The sequence below is a fragment of the Nannospalax galili genome, unplaced genomic scaffold (assembly GCF_000622305.1).
Source record: "Nannospalax galili isolate Female #2095 unplaced genomic scaffold, S.galili_v1.0 scaffold796, whole genome shotgun sequence".
Lineage (NCBI taxonomy): Eukaryota > Metazoa > Chordata > Mammalia > Rodentia > Spalacidae > Nannospalax > Nannospalax galili.
This window is the reverse complement of record NW_008337084.1, coordinates 797,143-813,252: the sequence shown is the minus strand read 5'-3', so window position 1 is coordinate 813,252 and position 16,110 is coordinate 797,143. Positions and strand designations below refer to the sequence as shown.

The following is a 16,110-nucleotide window of genomic DNA, read 5'->3' as shown; positions in this document are numbered from 1 at the left end:
TTTTTTTTTCTGCAATACAAAATAAATGTGTTTGCGCTTCCCTCCACACTAGTTTCTTTTTGTCTGATCGATGAGACAAAGCCAATTTGTTTTTAAATTAAAATCATTTGGGAATATTTTTCAAATATTTTGAAAATATAGAACTATTAGTCAGTTGTTTTAAAAATGAAGTAAAAATATGAATGTTTGCCAATTTAACCCCTCTGTGAATTCAATGAACTGGGGTGAGCCAGTTTCAAATTACAATTTAGCTACAAAACATTCACATTTTATACTCTAGGAGAGTGTAACATAGATGCTATTTACAAACTTGCTATGACTGCTACATCAAGCCATTTAAAAAGTCTTTAGTAGTTTCATATAAACACCCATTATGAAAACCAATGGAGAACCCAGGACTGTTACCCGAGACATCTACTGTTGCTAAGGCAGTTACTAGAGCGCAGCACTTCACAGCAAAAACCAACATAAAACCAGAATGGTCCATATTTCCTTCAGGGAAGAAGAACAATGTCCATAAAAGATTAAAAAAATAATAAAGAAGCATGACTATTTCTTCCAGAGTGGGTGACCCACAAGCTCAAATGGTCCTAGGTGCTTAGCAACTTGTATTTTCTAATAAAATGGAGAACTGCCTTGGGAGCACAAAGCAATCCACGGTGAAAAGACTTCCCTGAATTCCTCAGTGGAAAGGAGAGGTGCTGAGATTTTCAGGTGAGGTACAGTGCTTTGTCCCTCTGCATGGCCCTGCGTGGAGAGAAAGCACAATTCCTTGTCACAACAGGGTACAGTTGGGAGGGTGAAATGATTTGCTGTAGCTCGAGGGAAAGCTCACATGTAGTCAAACCTAAATCCCCAGAGAACAGAAACCCGAAGGCTTTCTTTCTTTGGGGAGGCTAGAAGTTGGCTCAAAAATTTCTGGACCTGTTCTTTTCCTGCCTTCCCGAAGGTCGACCCCTCTGAGAAAGCTAGACTAAGGGCGCATGCTATGAGGCCCTCCACCACCAGGGGGCAATGGCCGGCCACTTACCCACTACTACAGTAGTCGTTATTCCAGTCCACAGGCTGTGGGGGCGGATTTCTGCACCCAGAACGCACATATTCCATTGCTTGGGTGACAACTTGTGCGGCTGTAGATGTAGGATTGATAATAGTCTGATAGTCGGGTTGAAGAGTAAATCCCTGAAAAGGGAAAATCAAGTCCACAATTAAGAAACACAGTGCCTTTTTAAAGAAGGCATCTGAGCATTTCCCAACCCTGCAAACATGGTAGGCCACTTTGCTTCTGTGGGACCTATGCAAAGATCATACGAGTTAAAACAAAGATAGGAAAGAAATACTCACCACCTCATTATTTCCACCTTTCCTTCGTTTAACCATGTGTCAAATTATACTCTCGAGCAGATAAACTGAGTTGAAAACAATATAAAATACAGGAAAGCCAACTCCATCAAAACAAAGGGAGAAAGAGCTTAAACCGCTTGAAGTTTATGTTTTCTATCAAACCTAAAGATACATTAATAGTTAATCCCCAGAATAAGCAACAGAGCCTTTTCTGCAGGGTTCAGGCAGCAGGTGGCTGAGTGTTTTATTAGACTACACCTATTCACACACTGTTCTCAAAACCCTTTTTCTTCATTCAGTCACAAAGGGACCATCTGCTTCTTCTTTTTCTTTTATTTGTATTTCTCTCTCAACTAAAAATTTCCACCAAAGCTTTTCTTTTAAATCTGTTGTTGGACTAATATAGGGAAAGAGATGGAAAACAACTTGTCACTGGAAAACACAGGCAACAAAAAATATAAAGACAGAGCAAACATTTTAATTGAAAAATCTATTAGCTGACAAACAATAATCAGACTTCAGGAAGATTCTTTTAATTCACTACTGTGGTGAAGTGTTGACTTTTAATCCCAGCAAAGCTATTAAAAATTCAAGGACAGAATCTCTGAAGTATGTAGCTATATCTGGTAAACAAAAAGCATTATACACAACAATTTATTTTTAGCTTATCTGGTGAATTCAAGAGCAACATAAGCAAGCTTTGCTGGAAGGAACCAAAAACAGCAACTTAATGAATCTCATGGTTGTCTCTGCAGCAGATCCCAGTCATGGTTTTTAACCCCTGAGAAATCAAGATTTGAAAATGCACCGGGCTTTCCTTATTTGCAGCTTTGGAAGGTGTAATGTTGAGCGCTTACTTTTCTTACACTCAGCAGGACCGCCAGAGGGTTGATTTTAAACAAAAGGTATCTCTTGGACTTTTACTCATGTGTGGGCAGTCCCTCACATACTGATTTGAGATCACATCTCCTATCAATTTCCCTTAATCCTCAATGATGGCTTTAAGAAATTCATTTATCTTCTAATCCAATTATAAAGACTGCAAACCAATGTCCACGCCTGCTCCCACTGAAACTAGAGAGAGATGAAATCAGGATGCTAGGTAACAAGTCACTGAGAAGTGCAGAGTTCAGTTAGACTGGTTGTTGACTCTATACAGAATTAAAGGACTAGATTTTGTAAGGTAATAACTGGGTTGTGGAGAGATTCCCTGTACAGATGCCACCCCTAGCTCAAATCATAACATCTTCCAAAGTGGGACGGTAAAATCTAGATGTCTAACTGGTCCTCCAGCGTCCTGTTTTTCCAGACAGAATTCACCTTTCTCTATATCGTCTTGGTTTTCCAACTTGAGAGCAGTCTCACCGGCCTCAGTGAAATGCCTTCGATTCCTATTTCCTACGGTCCTGAACTATTGTTTGGCTTCCTCAGCTTCCGTCCTTGTCTAATGTGATGCTGGACAGAGAGCAGGAGGAGGGTCCAAGGAGCCTTCTGGGGGCTTCTTCACCGAGCCTCACCCCAGGGCTGCCCAGAAGACTCTGTGACAGTACTTGCAGTGCTTACCGGATAGTCGCAGGGCCTAGACCACAGTAGTGGCTCAATAAATCATGTTTTTCAATAAATAAAGTTTAATACAGATCATTCAATGCTACTGTTAGGCTGGGATAGATAAATGCCATGGCTTTCTTGCCTTTTTTATCCTAAAGTTCTCCATATTGAATTTTTTACGCAATTGATAAAATGTAACCTAAAAGCAAACAAGTATCACAACAAAGACTAGTTGGAAATACCTTTAGTTGAAGGGATGGAAAAGCAGAACACGCATGCGTACTGGCTGCCGTGCGCCCCTCCCCTCCCCCCACGTTCATCCAGTGGAAATTATTCCTTAGGTCGAAAGAGAATATCAGAAAGACATTCCTTTTTTTAAAGTTATTAGCTTAAGATAAAATTACGTATTATCTACAAAGATCGAAGATGGAAAATTCTGCTACCTTCAAAGTCTACATTCAAATGAATCACGTCTGCCCAAACAACGAAGAACCAAGAAAAATACAAGCACAGCCTGGAGTAATGGTATTTAGCATTATTCTAGTTTAAGTTGGGAATTAAAACATTCTTCAGAACACCATGCGAAGAGACGCTGAGGTCAGCCTTAGTGCTAAGTATATTTTTATTATGGGTGTAAATAGGAAACAACAAAGATGACATAAATTTTTTGAAAAATGTTTGCTTAGCAGCCTAATTAAACAAGACTGAATATTTTGCATTTTAATGCTCAGGAGAAAAATCACCAACTGTTTTGTAGCATGCCCGGAATTTTAAATTTCATTTTCTGGTGGCAGATTGAAATAAAAATAGGAAACATGATAAAGATTAATTTGATGTCAGAAGGGACATTTTCTCTTTAATTAGATTCCCGTAACCCTCACAGTTTTGTTGGGCCACACAGGAAGTCCAGAAAAGCCTGCAGTACCACCGAACAGTGATCCTCGCTGCCACACTTGACTGTGAACTAATTTCATTTCCTGCCTGTCTGGAGACGTATTTTCAACAGGCATCAATGTTTTTGTCTTTACGACTGATTTATTCATCAATCTCAATGTGATTTTTTTAAACCTTTAAATTACACCCAAATCCTAAAGCAGCTGTTTATTACACAAGGAAATTGAAAATCTGTCTGTGATATCATACAAAGATTTCTTTTTCTTAAGGTTATAAAGGAAGTTGGCAGATGTTAATGATTTTTTTCCTCTTGACCTTACTCGACAATAAAAGTGGAAGGAAACTGAACCAAAGCAGCAGGTCCGTAGCTTCGGTGTCCAAAATGTTATTCTGGAAAAAATGGGAATATTATTCCTGCTGGACTATACAATCATTTTTGTCGGAAACAGCCATTTTCAAAAGAATAATAAAATAACTAGAGTAGCACTGAAACGTGAGACACTTTCAAAAAATCCAGTAGCCATTAGCTTTCTTTTCTTTCTTTTTTGGTGCTTGAAGAAGGGCATGTGGTCACTATACTGAAGGAAACATCTTCAGGATGAAGGTGGGTGGGATGGTGAGTCATGCATGTACAAGTTAATCTCGAACTTGAATCTACAGGCTAAAATCTCACTGAGGACATGAAGAGTGGCTGGTGTAGACTGCTGAGATTGGATTAAATTGCTATCAGTGGGTGACACACTTTTTGATCTTGACTTTAGGGCTGCCAGTCTCCCTAACCTGCAGGGTCCTGCTCTACTTCATCTCTGTCAGCCCTTGAGAGGGCCTGCCTTATGCAGCCTGTAAAGGCTCTCTCCATGCCGGGCCTCCATGACTCGGCAGGCTCTCTTACTATATCTTCTTCACTGGATCTTGATTCTTTGTCATATCATCACCAACTCCAGCTCTGTGGGAAGAGGGGTCTTAGGCCCTCTAGGCTTTCATCATTTGATTTCCTGATCCCAGTGCCTGGTACATAGTAGTGCTCTCTGAAATTATATTAGTGAACTAAATTTTCTTTTGGTCTTTTTGAGACAGGGTTTCCTTTTAGCCCCAGCAGACCTGGAACTCTTTATGGAGATCTGCCTGCCTCTGCCTTCTGAGTGCCGGGACTAAAAGCATGCTTCACCATGCCCAGCTGTGAATTAAATTTTTTAAAACTTTCAAGGAACTGAGATTTTACAATCTAACCTCAATTCTTTCTAACAGTATGGCGAACTACTCATTTGTTTTTTTTGGTTGTTCATTACTCCATAGTTGCTTTACTGACTGCTTATATAATCAAGTCATTGTTGAAAGTGATTTTAGTTAGTGTCATCTTAGTAGCTGTTTACTCTCCATTGTGTCTTTTATTGAGAACTGAGATCAGATTCTACCCCCAGACACTTTTTGAGATACACTAACAAAGCTGACTTTTAAGACTCATAAATATTTTATCCAAAGCAATGTAGATTTTTTCTTTTTTTTCCCTATTCAGTTGAGATTCTGAATGGGAAGACAATATCAGAAAACTATTCAAGATTACTGTTACCCTATGTAAGGATTAATATAAAGAGAAAAAGGAGACGTTGCTGAGTAGATAAATTAGGAGAGGGGCTTCTCTCTTGGCACAGTTCTGTCCCTCAGCTCAGGGAGAGGACTGTGGCTTTGGAATTCTTTCCCTCGCAAACAAGCAGGTGTGCTACAGTACAGTGAGCATCACAGCGGCCTGGAGACAGCAATAACTTCAGGCAGGTGCCAACTTACTCCACTGAACGTGACAGCCCTCAAACTACTTATTTATGCAAATTCTACAGACTCAATAAAATACAAAGGTATTCAAGAGTGTTCCTTTCCTTGTGAGTAATGTCTGGTGGAAAGGGTGAAAATTGAACCTATTGAGCATCACTTGGTCATAAACACAGCTGTAGACTGGGCTGGAAGTTGGAAACGGCCACCAACTACCCTTGGGCTTCTTCCTAAAGAGTCACATTCAACAGCTGGTTAATGATGCCTAGTTAAGAAACTCATGTTAGTTATTGATATAATTTGTTTAGGAACCAAGGAGGACAGTGAGGAGATAAATTCCTTTTCTGTTAATACAAATTCTGATTTTAGAATTTATTAGTATTTAAAGACCCTCTGAATTCTTAGAAAACACAGGCTCTCCTATAAAAAGTTGTCGAAGAGACTGAAGGACCACCTGCTGAACATTAAAAATGTTAGATCTGGGGCTGGAGAGATGGCTCAGCAGTTAAGAGCACTGACTGTTTTTGCAGAGGACCCGGGTTCAATTCCCAGCACCCACATGGTGGTTAAAACTGGCTATAACTCTAGTTCCAGGGGAATCCCATGCCCTCTTCTGACCTCCACGGGCATTGCTCCACACAGGTGCACTTACACACGTGCAGACAGTACACTCATATACATTTTTTTTAAAAAAGAAGAATGTTAGTTCTGATTTCTGATCAGATCTGATTAGACCTTGAGAGTTTATTACCCTAACCTGCCAACCCTCAGTTTCTTCATTCTTAGAGTAAGGACAATATAAATACCCGTGCTGCAGGTTTTCTGGGAATTAAAGGTGAGATAAAGTATTAAGGTACTGGGTTTGTTATAGTTGGTGCTCAGAAATCCTGTCTATAAAAATCATGATAAAAATGAATTCCACCTGTATTTGGTTCCGTTTTTGGTCATCCTTCCCTCTTTTTTCCCCTAGGTAGCTATGAATTCCAATTGTACAAACACAGATATGAATTCTACAGGAAGCTGTGTTTACTTATTTAATCATAACTCTTGGAAAAAGGAGTAATTGGATGGTAAAAGTGGTAAGTTTGCTATGATTTGTAGCTTTTACTTTCACTCATTTTCTAAAATGAGTTTTCAGGAGTTTTGAATAATTTCTGTTTCATTGTGTTTACAGAGTATGCTCAATTTTCAAATTCTGAAGTAACACCAAAATCTAAAACAACAACAGTAAAAAACTTGACTTCAAATAAAAGCTGAGCTTAGATTATCACCAACACACACACACACACACACACACACACACACACACACACACACAGAGCTGCTTTTGCAGTGCTAGGGATTAAGCTCAAGGCCGGCACATACTGGACAAATATTCTCTCAGGCCAGCACCCCTTATATCCAGTTCTAAATGAAACTCCAATTACTGTTCAGTTCTTAGGACCTTTAGGGATCCACAAACTTTGGTATTGAATCTGATTTCATTTTATAGCAATTATTGAACTTGACAGGCAGCATCCCAGTCAAGACAGTCTCATTTCCTAACAACATTAAAAGAAATTACAGCAGACTCTATTCCAATGAGGTCCAAGGCACATGTGTCATCGTAACGTGTTATCTCTAAAGAAACAGAAAGCAAAACAAACATCATCAATAAGGGAATGCCAAAAGGATATCTTGGGAAAGAAACCAATGATTCTCAGAGGAATCCACTATCCATGGCTGGCCTGGTAGAATTCTCCACAATTCACCACTTGTAAATTATGTTTTCTAGAAGTAGGTATCTATCAAATATCTTCATTTTTTCCCTCTATCTAAATAGAATAACCACCTCTTCCATCTTTTGACAGGACAGACCCCTTCCCCCCACCCCCCAGCCCATGGGAAAGATCCTAAGCAAGGAGGACACTTACTTGCTGCATTGTGGGTGAGTGTAAGGCAGACTGGACCTGCATGGGGAGCTGGCTCCCAAGGGGCTGCTGCATGGCCAGCGGCTGGTGCTGCTGCATGCTGAGATGCTGGTGAAGAGGTGGGCTGATCTGGAGGGGTGGCGGTGGGGACACAGCCATGTTGGCTATGGAGACAGTCACTGGCATTTGGTTATTCGGCTTGGGTGCTATGTTCCTGGGGAGGCTCGGATGCATGGCAGTGAGGTGAGGATTCATTCCTGGTTGTTGGTGATAGTGGGAACTTAGGTATAGAGCTGAGTGGGCCTGGCTGGGCCCATGGAACACCGACGGCTTTGAGTTGACCAGCTGGGGTGGCTGAGATGTCTTAACATCAACAGGTTCACTGTAGCTCTGTGGAGGGAACAAAGGAGAGTACCATTAGGTGGCAGATCCTCTAGCATGATGCTACTCCCAAGATGCTTTGTGTGTTTTCTCAGGAACTTTTGTGAGCATCAGCACCCATGACTAGTCTTGTGTCTCTTATCTAAGGACTCCTCCATCATTATTTTTAACATAACTTACACAACACTAAGTTTGAGTCTAGCTCTTTTATGAAATCTAAAGCAAGCTGCGATATTTTATTCTTTTGCCTAAATGCTAAGTTCTGACTTACTATTTTGGTCATCCAATGGAAGATAAAAAGATAAGGGAGGAGAGAGGACCATTATCACCTTAATGGGACCACAGTCAGCTCACTTTCAAAGTGATTCAGTTCTGTGCCTCTCCTATTGATTGCATGCTTAGTTTCTTCCTTTTTATATTCTCAAAGAGCCTTGGCCTAGATATTTGCACAAGGAAACAAAGTTGGCTGAAGAGGAGGTCTAAAATACCTTCCTGAAGTCATAGAAAGTCACATTAGTATGTCTTTAAAGGAACCATAGAACTCATCTTGATTTTTTAAGAGAAGCTGGTGATAAATTGACCCTGTTAATGAAGTGGATAAAAATAATCTCTCTTAGACATTTTAGATTCCATCATAAATTAATATAATTTTGCCCCAATTTTTCCACACCTTCATAGAGTCATCTCCTAATAACCTTTTAATTGACTTAAAAACCAGATGTTTCAGTGGAGGCCGAAAAGAATCAAAGATTAATCGTGTGCCACTGGCTCCTGGGCAGGAACCTACCTCCTGCTTCTGTGGAGAGTTGCTAGAACAAGTGAAAAAGGTGAGTTCAACAGGAAGGAACAAGCTGAAAGGTGATCCTGGAGAAGAAAGCCACTTTGTGAGGCAGGTTTTGAGGATTCACAGATACTCTCCTTCTGTGATCACAATGTGTTCATAAGTCAGGGTAATAGTTTTTATTTCGTTCAGCCATATGGGGACCGCTGTGCCTGGGAGGGCCTCGACGTCCCTCCTGCTTGGGCAATGCCACCTACTGTCCACAGCCTGCACTTGAAGGGACTCAAGCCTACTGGCTTTGTTATCACAGGCTAGCCTGGAGCACCGTTGACTGCACAGTGCATGTACTGTCAGGGATGTGGGAGAATGAACCGAAATGCACAGGAGGGACGCTGCTCACAGATGTGCTGGATTTCCTGTTTCACCTTCTGTGGTGGGTGGATTCTCAGCCCCGTAATATATTGTCTTCTAGGAAGGACAGAGGTGACTGATGCTAAAACATGCCAAATGTATGCATGTCTGAAAATGTCATGATGAAATAAAGAAATAGAGACACATATACAACCATGACAAGCCTTGGAAATCTGGGGCCTTGGAGACTGAATTTTCTATGAGAAGCCTAGGCAGTGCCCAAGGAACCCTAGGCCTTCAAAGAGCCCTTGCATTTGCCATTGTCCCTGCTGTCAATGGTGAGGCAGCCTTGTGACATTGGAATAAATGTTTAGATTCCTTGTCCTCTATATCAACATTAAAATGCCAAAAGTAGTTCAGCAAAAATTCATAAAAGGAGGCTTGAGACCAAATGAGTTTCATTTCGTTTTGGAAGGTGTTTTCAATTAAAAGAAAGTTCTAAGTAGACTTTTGTTGCTTGTTTTTGCTTCCCCTCTTCAATTCTTGTGTAAAATAGTTAACAATTCAAGGGAAAGGTGGAATGGGTCAACCAGGGCTGGGTAAACAGTGACACTTTCTAGAAGGTACATGCTGGTAAGGCTTCAGAAATGATTGCATCTAGGCCAGAAGGATTATGGGTTCATGGTATGCTGAAGTCATCCGGGAAGGTGTTGCTGGTGTCTGTCTGAGTGGATCCCCTCTGATTTAGTCTGCTGCAGAGGGGCTAACTGCATATGAAGTCATGGATTGTATCAACTTCTATTAGAAGGAAATTTTATCTAATAAAACCAGGTGCTTTTAATTGGAAAAGAATAAATATCACGGACAATTCCTGTACAAGATTATGAAACATAATTATAAAATTGCGAAGTTTTTATTTCTTATTTCTTTATAAACTTTCTATTAAACAATGGGTGATTATTGTCTGAAGAAATAAAAATATTTACTTAAAATAAACAATGAATCCAATTTTCCTGACTTCCATTTTTGAAATGACAGCATGTGGTTCATACATATTATATATAGCATATATAGAGAGAGACTTATAGAAATACATATGGTAACTTAATTGGGGATATTTTATTGCCAACCTTAAAAAGGTGCTTTATCAAGGGACACTGCTTTATTAGCTATTTCTTTTATATGTTTACACCTATTTGATATGGGGACACAAGCCACAGACTTTGTGCCACTGCACACCTGTGGAGAGGACAACAGGCAGGAGTTAATTTTACTCTCCTTTTACTTCTACATGGGTTCAGGGAGTGAACACAGGCCACCAGGCTTGTGAGGCAAGCACCTTTACCCACTGAGCCATCTCTCTAGCCTTTATTAGTTTTTTTTAGAGATGCTATAACATTTAATCTATTTTTTTTTTTTTTTGGTCTTTTTGAGACAGGGCTTCCCTACAGCCCCAGCTGACCTGGAACTCACTATGTAGACCAGGCCGGTCTTGAACTCACAGAGATCTGTCTGCCTCTGTCTCCCAAGTGCTGGGACTACAGGCGTGTGCCACCACGCCTGGCTCATTTAATTTATTTTTAGTCAACATCTAGCACAGTGCCTGACATCTGAATAGTCACTCAATATTTTTGAATGAATAGACAGTCGAGAAGGAATATAGAAAGGTTGAACGAACCATTTAATTTTCTAGTTGCTTACCCTGTGGTTGAAATTTTGTCTTGTTTGATTTTTAATTTAAATTTTTAATTTTTTTGAGAATTTCATAGTATGGATCTGAACAGAGAGTTCTCAAAAGGAGAAATAAAAATGGCTATGTAATATCTAAGAAAGTATTCAACATCCTTAGCACTCGGGAAATGCAAATTACAACTACTTTGAAATTTCATCTTAGCTCAGTCAGAATAGCCAAGATCAAGAAAACAACTGTGGCAGAAAGTGCTAGCACAGAACTTTAGTCCCAGTTCTTGGCAGACAGAGGTGGATGGACCTCTGTGAGTTCAAGGCCTGGTCTACATATTGAGTTCCAGGTCAGCCATGGCTACACAGTGAGACAGTGATACCCTGTCTCAAAACAAACAAACAAACAAACAAACAAACGGAAAGAAATTAACTGACAAAAAGCTGGCAAGGATGAAGGAGAAAAGGGAACCCTCATTCACTGAATTGTAAACTGTTACAGCAACTATGGAAATCAGTGTGGAGAATTCTTTGAAAGCTAAAAGTAAATTTACCAAATGACCTCGCTATACCATTCCTTGGCATATACCCAAAGGACTTCATATTCTACTGCTGAGATACTTGCTCAGCCATATTTATTGCTGTTCTTTTCACAATAACTAGTAAGCGGAATCAACCTAGATGTCCTTCAATTGTTAAATAATGAAAATGTGGTTTATATACACAATGGAATTATAGTTAGCTGTAAGGAAAGATGAATCATGAAATTTTCCAGTAAACAGATGGAACTGGAAAACATACTGAGTGTGGTAACTCAGACCTAGAAAGACAAATACCACGTCCTCTCTTATTTGTGGATTGTAGCTCCAAATCTTTAGATGTGAGTATGTAACCTGAGGTAACAGCAGAAGCCAGGAAAGTAGGAAGGGTGAGGAGCTCTAGAGAAGGGGATAATAGAAAACATATCCGATGAAGGGAAAACGGGGGAAATGGGGGAACTTTAACAGGGGAGGGAGGGTTATACAGATGGAGGAAGGAGAGATAACATCATGTTTTTTTAAGCCACAGGGAAACATAAGCTTACCTAAAAGTACACACACACACACACACACACACACACACACACACACACACAATTTAAATGAAGTTGTGATAATGCTCTCCATAGATTAACAAAAACCCCAATGCCAGGCAAGGAAAACCTCCCTTTGAGTTGTCTGTCAGGGGGATCGAAGAAACTCCACAAACAATGTAAGGCTGTGCCGTTGCCCTTGGTTGCCTCCCAGAACTTGAAGGTAAGAATGTTTTGCTGAAGACACTACACACTTTGGACACAGAACATGAAGGAATTGAACTGGGACTGACCTGGAAACTTCCTCCCTGAGGGCTAGATTTTTAGTATCAGCAGGCTCTTTTTCATATGAATAATTATTAATAATAATTAAGCACAAGACATTTTCTGTATTAAGCCAGTTGTTATTAATCTTCTTACTAACAGAGAATACAAAGACCAATCTCCCAAAGCTATTTTAAAATAGTAGGAACTTTTACTCACTAGGTCTACTATTTTTTCAAATTAAATAGGTTTCTAAAAAACAATGGTTCGGGGGCTGGAGAGATGGCTCAGTGGTTAAGAGCATTGGCTTTTCTTGCAGAGGACCCAGGTTTGATTCCCAGCACTCACATGGCAGCTAACAACTGTCTGTAACTTCAGTTCCAGGGGAGTCCAACACCCTCTTCTGACCTCCGTAGGTATTGCACTACACAGGTGCACTCACATACATACGGACAATACACTTACATACATAAAATAAAAATAATAAATAAAGTATTTTAAAAAATGATTTGGATAACACTTGGGCTATAATTTTGAACATAGAAGAAGAATTGTAGGAAGTTATTTTTTTAATTTAAAAAAATTTATTATTTTTATTTTATGTGCATGTGTGTATTGCCTACATGTTAGTGCACCTATGTTGTGCAATGCCCAAAGAGGACAGAAGAGGCTGTTAGATTCCCTGCAACTGGAGTTACAGACAGTTGTTAGCTGCCATGTGGGTGCCGGGATTTGAATCCTGGGCTTCTGCAAGAGCAGTCAGTGTTCTTAACTGCTGAGTCATTTTTAATTCTTATTTTGTACATGGTTGTGTTTCACATTGTGTCATGCTTGTTGTGTCATGTGTCTATCCATGGCAGACCTCAAGCATGAGCTCTCTCATTGTGTTCTTTCACAAAGATGTCCTGGATGGAGGAAGAGATCTTTTCAGCGGTGGAGACTTGTCTCTCCATAGAGTACTCAACAAGCACAGTGCCAAGCCCAAAGAACAAACCCACTTGTTGAGTGGATGACAGACTCTTCTTGGCAGTGCCCCATGAAGGTGCTGTTGCCCTTGCTGAGATCTCTTACCTAAATATTCCTTCTGCTTCTCAAAGACTAAGGAAAGACCTGAAGGCTTGAAAACCCCACTGAATGTCAGATTGCTCTTCCGTGTTGGCTTTTCTGCTTTTAACATGGACTAAGTCTGACGGGGGAGGAATTATAGCCCTTAGTCTTTTGGTCAGGTGCCCTGCCCTTCAGTCTCATGGTTCTTGATTTGAGAACCTCAGCAGGGAAGCTTGCAATATCCCACCCAGATGTGGAGAATTTCTGCCCTTATGCAAAGGCGATTCATATACATGGAGGAAAAGCCAGCTTCTAGCTCTCCTTCTGACTAATTATTAATTAGACCAGCATGATAGGTCATATATTACAAAGTTACTTGTTTTGGAGATAGGTGGAATAAATTCATTTTAAGTAGCAAATAACCACAAATTCATAATTCAATTAAATGGAAATATGAATAAATTATAAATTTAGTAAACTCTCCTTGTTCTTCTAATTGAATTATAAACGCAAGGCCACAACTTTGCAAATCACTTATACTCTATATAAAGAAACCCGCACTTGCTTTTTAGAAATTAGGACTACTTTCTCACACATATTAAATACTTAAATCTGTTTCTACTTTCAACCATTTTCATTTTGCAATGTCTTATGTTGGTCATCCAACCAGCATGATGCTCCCAGTGTAAACTGAAAATCAACCCAAGAACTTGACATTTTTAGAGGGAAAATTTCTTCCTTTTCCTTTGTTTTTTTCCAGTGTTTGGGGATTGAACACAGGACCTCGTGTGTGCTGGGTAAATTCTCTATCAGTGAGTGAGTCATGTCTGATGTGTTTTCACTGCTGGTTTCTAAGTATGCTTTTTTTTTTCTCTTTATGTCTGGACCATGGATCTGGATGACATTTTCTACAGGCACAAAGGAAAGATAGTAGCAACAGAGACTTTTTGGGTCTTAGCAATAGAGACTTCTTTGATATATGCAAAATGCACACAGGAAAGCCTTAAGAGAATTCTTATTAACCAAGTTGATGACTATCCAAGATAATGACGTTCTCATTTACTTTGTGTAATGAAGATAATACTTCACAGTATATAAATGCTTCCATTCTGGGGTGATGTGTGCTATAAAAATGAAAGATTGACAAAGTAATTGTTATTTAAAATAGCAAAGTATAAACATGAGACATAAAAGTCAGTGGAAGCAGCAATGTAAGCGTTGCTGGACCAAATCAAATTAATAGTCCATCTAATTTGATTCTTGTTTTCAGTACTGACCAACACTTGATGCATTGAAAATTAAGCAAAATTTATGCACCTACTCAATTGTACATTGCTACTTCTGGAAGAAAAATCCTTCCTGGACCTTGCAGGTGATTAACTTATACTCTGAAGCATGAGATTTTATTATCTTTAAATCATGATCGTGGCTTACAGAGCTGCAAATTTTATGTTAACAGTCATAAAATGATCCATCCCATTTGCAAATTCAGATTCGCTATTTATCTCAATAGCTCTCCACAGCCTGAATTCTGTAAGTTTATCTCAATTCTCCCAAAAGAAAACATTTCTTTGTTTCTAATTTATTCTCTTTTAATTGAAACTGGGCATGAAGTTTCTTTATTATTGATAATGGCAATGGGAAATTTTCTTAATTTATTTAAATACTATTCTGTCATATATACATATATACATACACACACATACATTTTCACTGTCCTTCTAAGCTTTGTTACTTTAGTTTATAAAGGTAGAAAGTCTCACTGGACGCAGTAGTGCGCATCTGGGGATTACAATCCCTGCATGTCTACAGTAAGATTGGAGGCAGAGACAGAAGAATCCAGAAACTCACAGGCCATCTAGGTTGGTGTAGCTAGCAGTGAACGGCAAGAGACCTTGTCTCAACCACAGTGGAAGGTGAGGGCCAAGACCTGTGGTTGTCCTCTGACCACATGCAGGCTATGACATTCATCCACATATATGCAAACAGGTACACACATGACACACATCTATTTTCACCAAAAAGACTATCTCACACATGATAGATGACTTTCAAGTAATGAACTGACTCTTACTTATCAGAGCACAGGCATCCAAATGTTTTCCCTTCTCAGCTGTGCTTCGAAGAAGCTGACCTCATTCAGCACTGCCACTCTCATACAGGGTATTTGGTAACTTTCCACTTAGAGTCTGTGGGACACTGTTTTACATATCCTCACACAACTCTTTTGTCTTTTGATGGTGAATTCAGCTTTTAGAAAGAGCTGATAGGAAGTTGAAGCCAAGGCTGTGGGTTCTGTCTAGGTGATGTTTGGGGAAAAGAATGAGGTGTGAAAATAATGTAACAAGATTGATTTTCTAGAGTGGCTCATAAACTTTTCCTGACTGTAGTTCTAAAAGAGGAGTTTCAAAATCTTTTGAACTCAGGGAGAAATATAAAAATGAGTTTCTGGCCTCCCAAGGTGACTTCTTTGAATGCAACACTCATTTTGGGAGTATAAATTCTGGTCTATGTGGCGAAATGAAACTAGTTCCGTTGCTTTAAAGTTCTACATTGCTTTCAACATAATGATTTAGACTCATGTCTAGGAATTTCTAGGTCTATGGAAAAACTGTATTTCCTTAAGCTGTATTTAATAGCCCAACTTAATATAACCTTCCATAGGGCACAAAACTGCTTAACCCAGAGACTCGCCTATATTCATGGTCTTCTTTGCAGAGTTCAAGAAGAATACTTCAATTCAGAACCTACAGAGACAAATGTATTTTTGTCTATGCTTAGAACATTTCTATCTTTGTAATGCTATGTAGCCATGAAGCAAAATTTGAAATTTTTTTGTTACTTTTAAAGTATCTTTATAACAAAGAAATTTTGCAACTAAATTGAATTCAGCAAAATTTTCAATGATACACAATTCTTTCCCTATTTCTGCTTACTTATCAAAAATACTAAAATACAATTGTGAATTATTTATGTTTATCAAATGCTTCCTGTGCCCAATATCCAAAACCATGCAGCTCATTTTTATTTAAAATTTTTAAATTTGATTTTGATTTTCATATAATATAATT

The 16,110-nt window shown here is 39.2% G+C and overlaps 1 protein-coding gene across 1 annotated transcript in view; it reads right to left on the bottom strand.

Moving 5' to 3' along the window:
- Window positions 1-103: 103 nt before the first annotated feature.
- The window catches only part of Tox (thymocyte selection associated high mobility group box), a 311,520-nt gene continuing 295,513 nt past the window's right edge, over window positions 104-16,110 (bottom strand). Inside the window, exons 7-9 of the mRNA XM_008832094.3 lie at window positions 7,467-7,853; window positions 1,031-1,182; window positions 104-747 (exon numbers count right to left, since the gene is read on the bottom strand). Of these exons, the coding sequence (XP_008830316.1) occupies window positions 711-747; window positions 1,031-1,182; window positions 7,467-7,853 (576 nt within the window). The 3' untranslated portion in view covers window positions 104-710. The remainder of the gene's footprint in view (window positions 748-1,030; window positions 1,183-7,466; window positions 7,854-16,110) is intronic.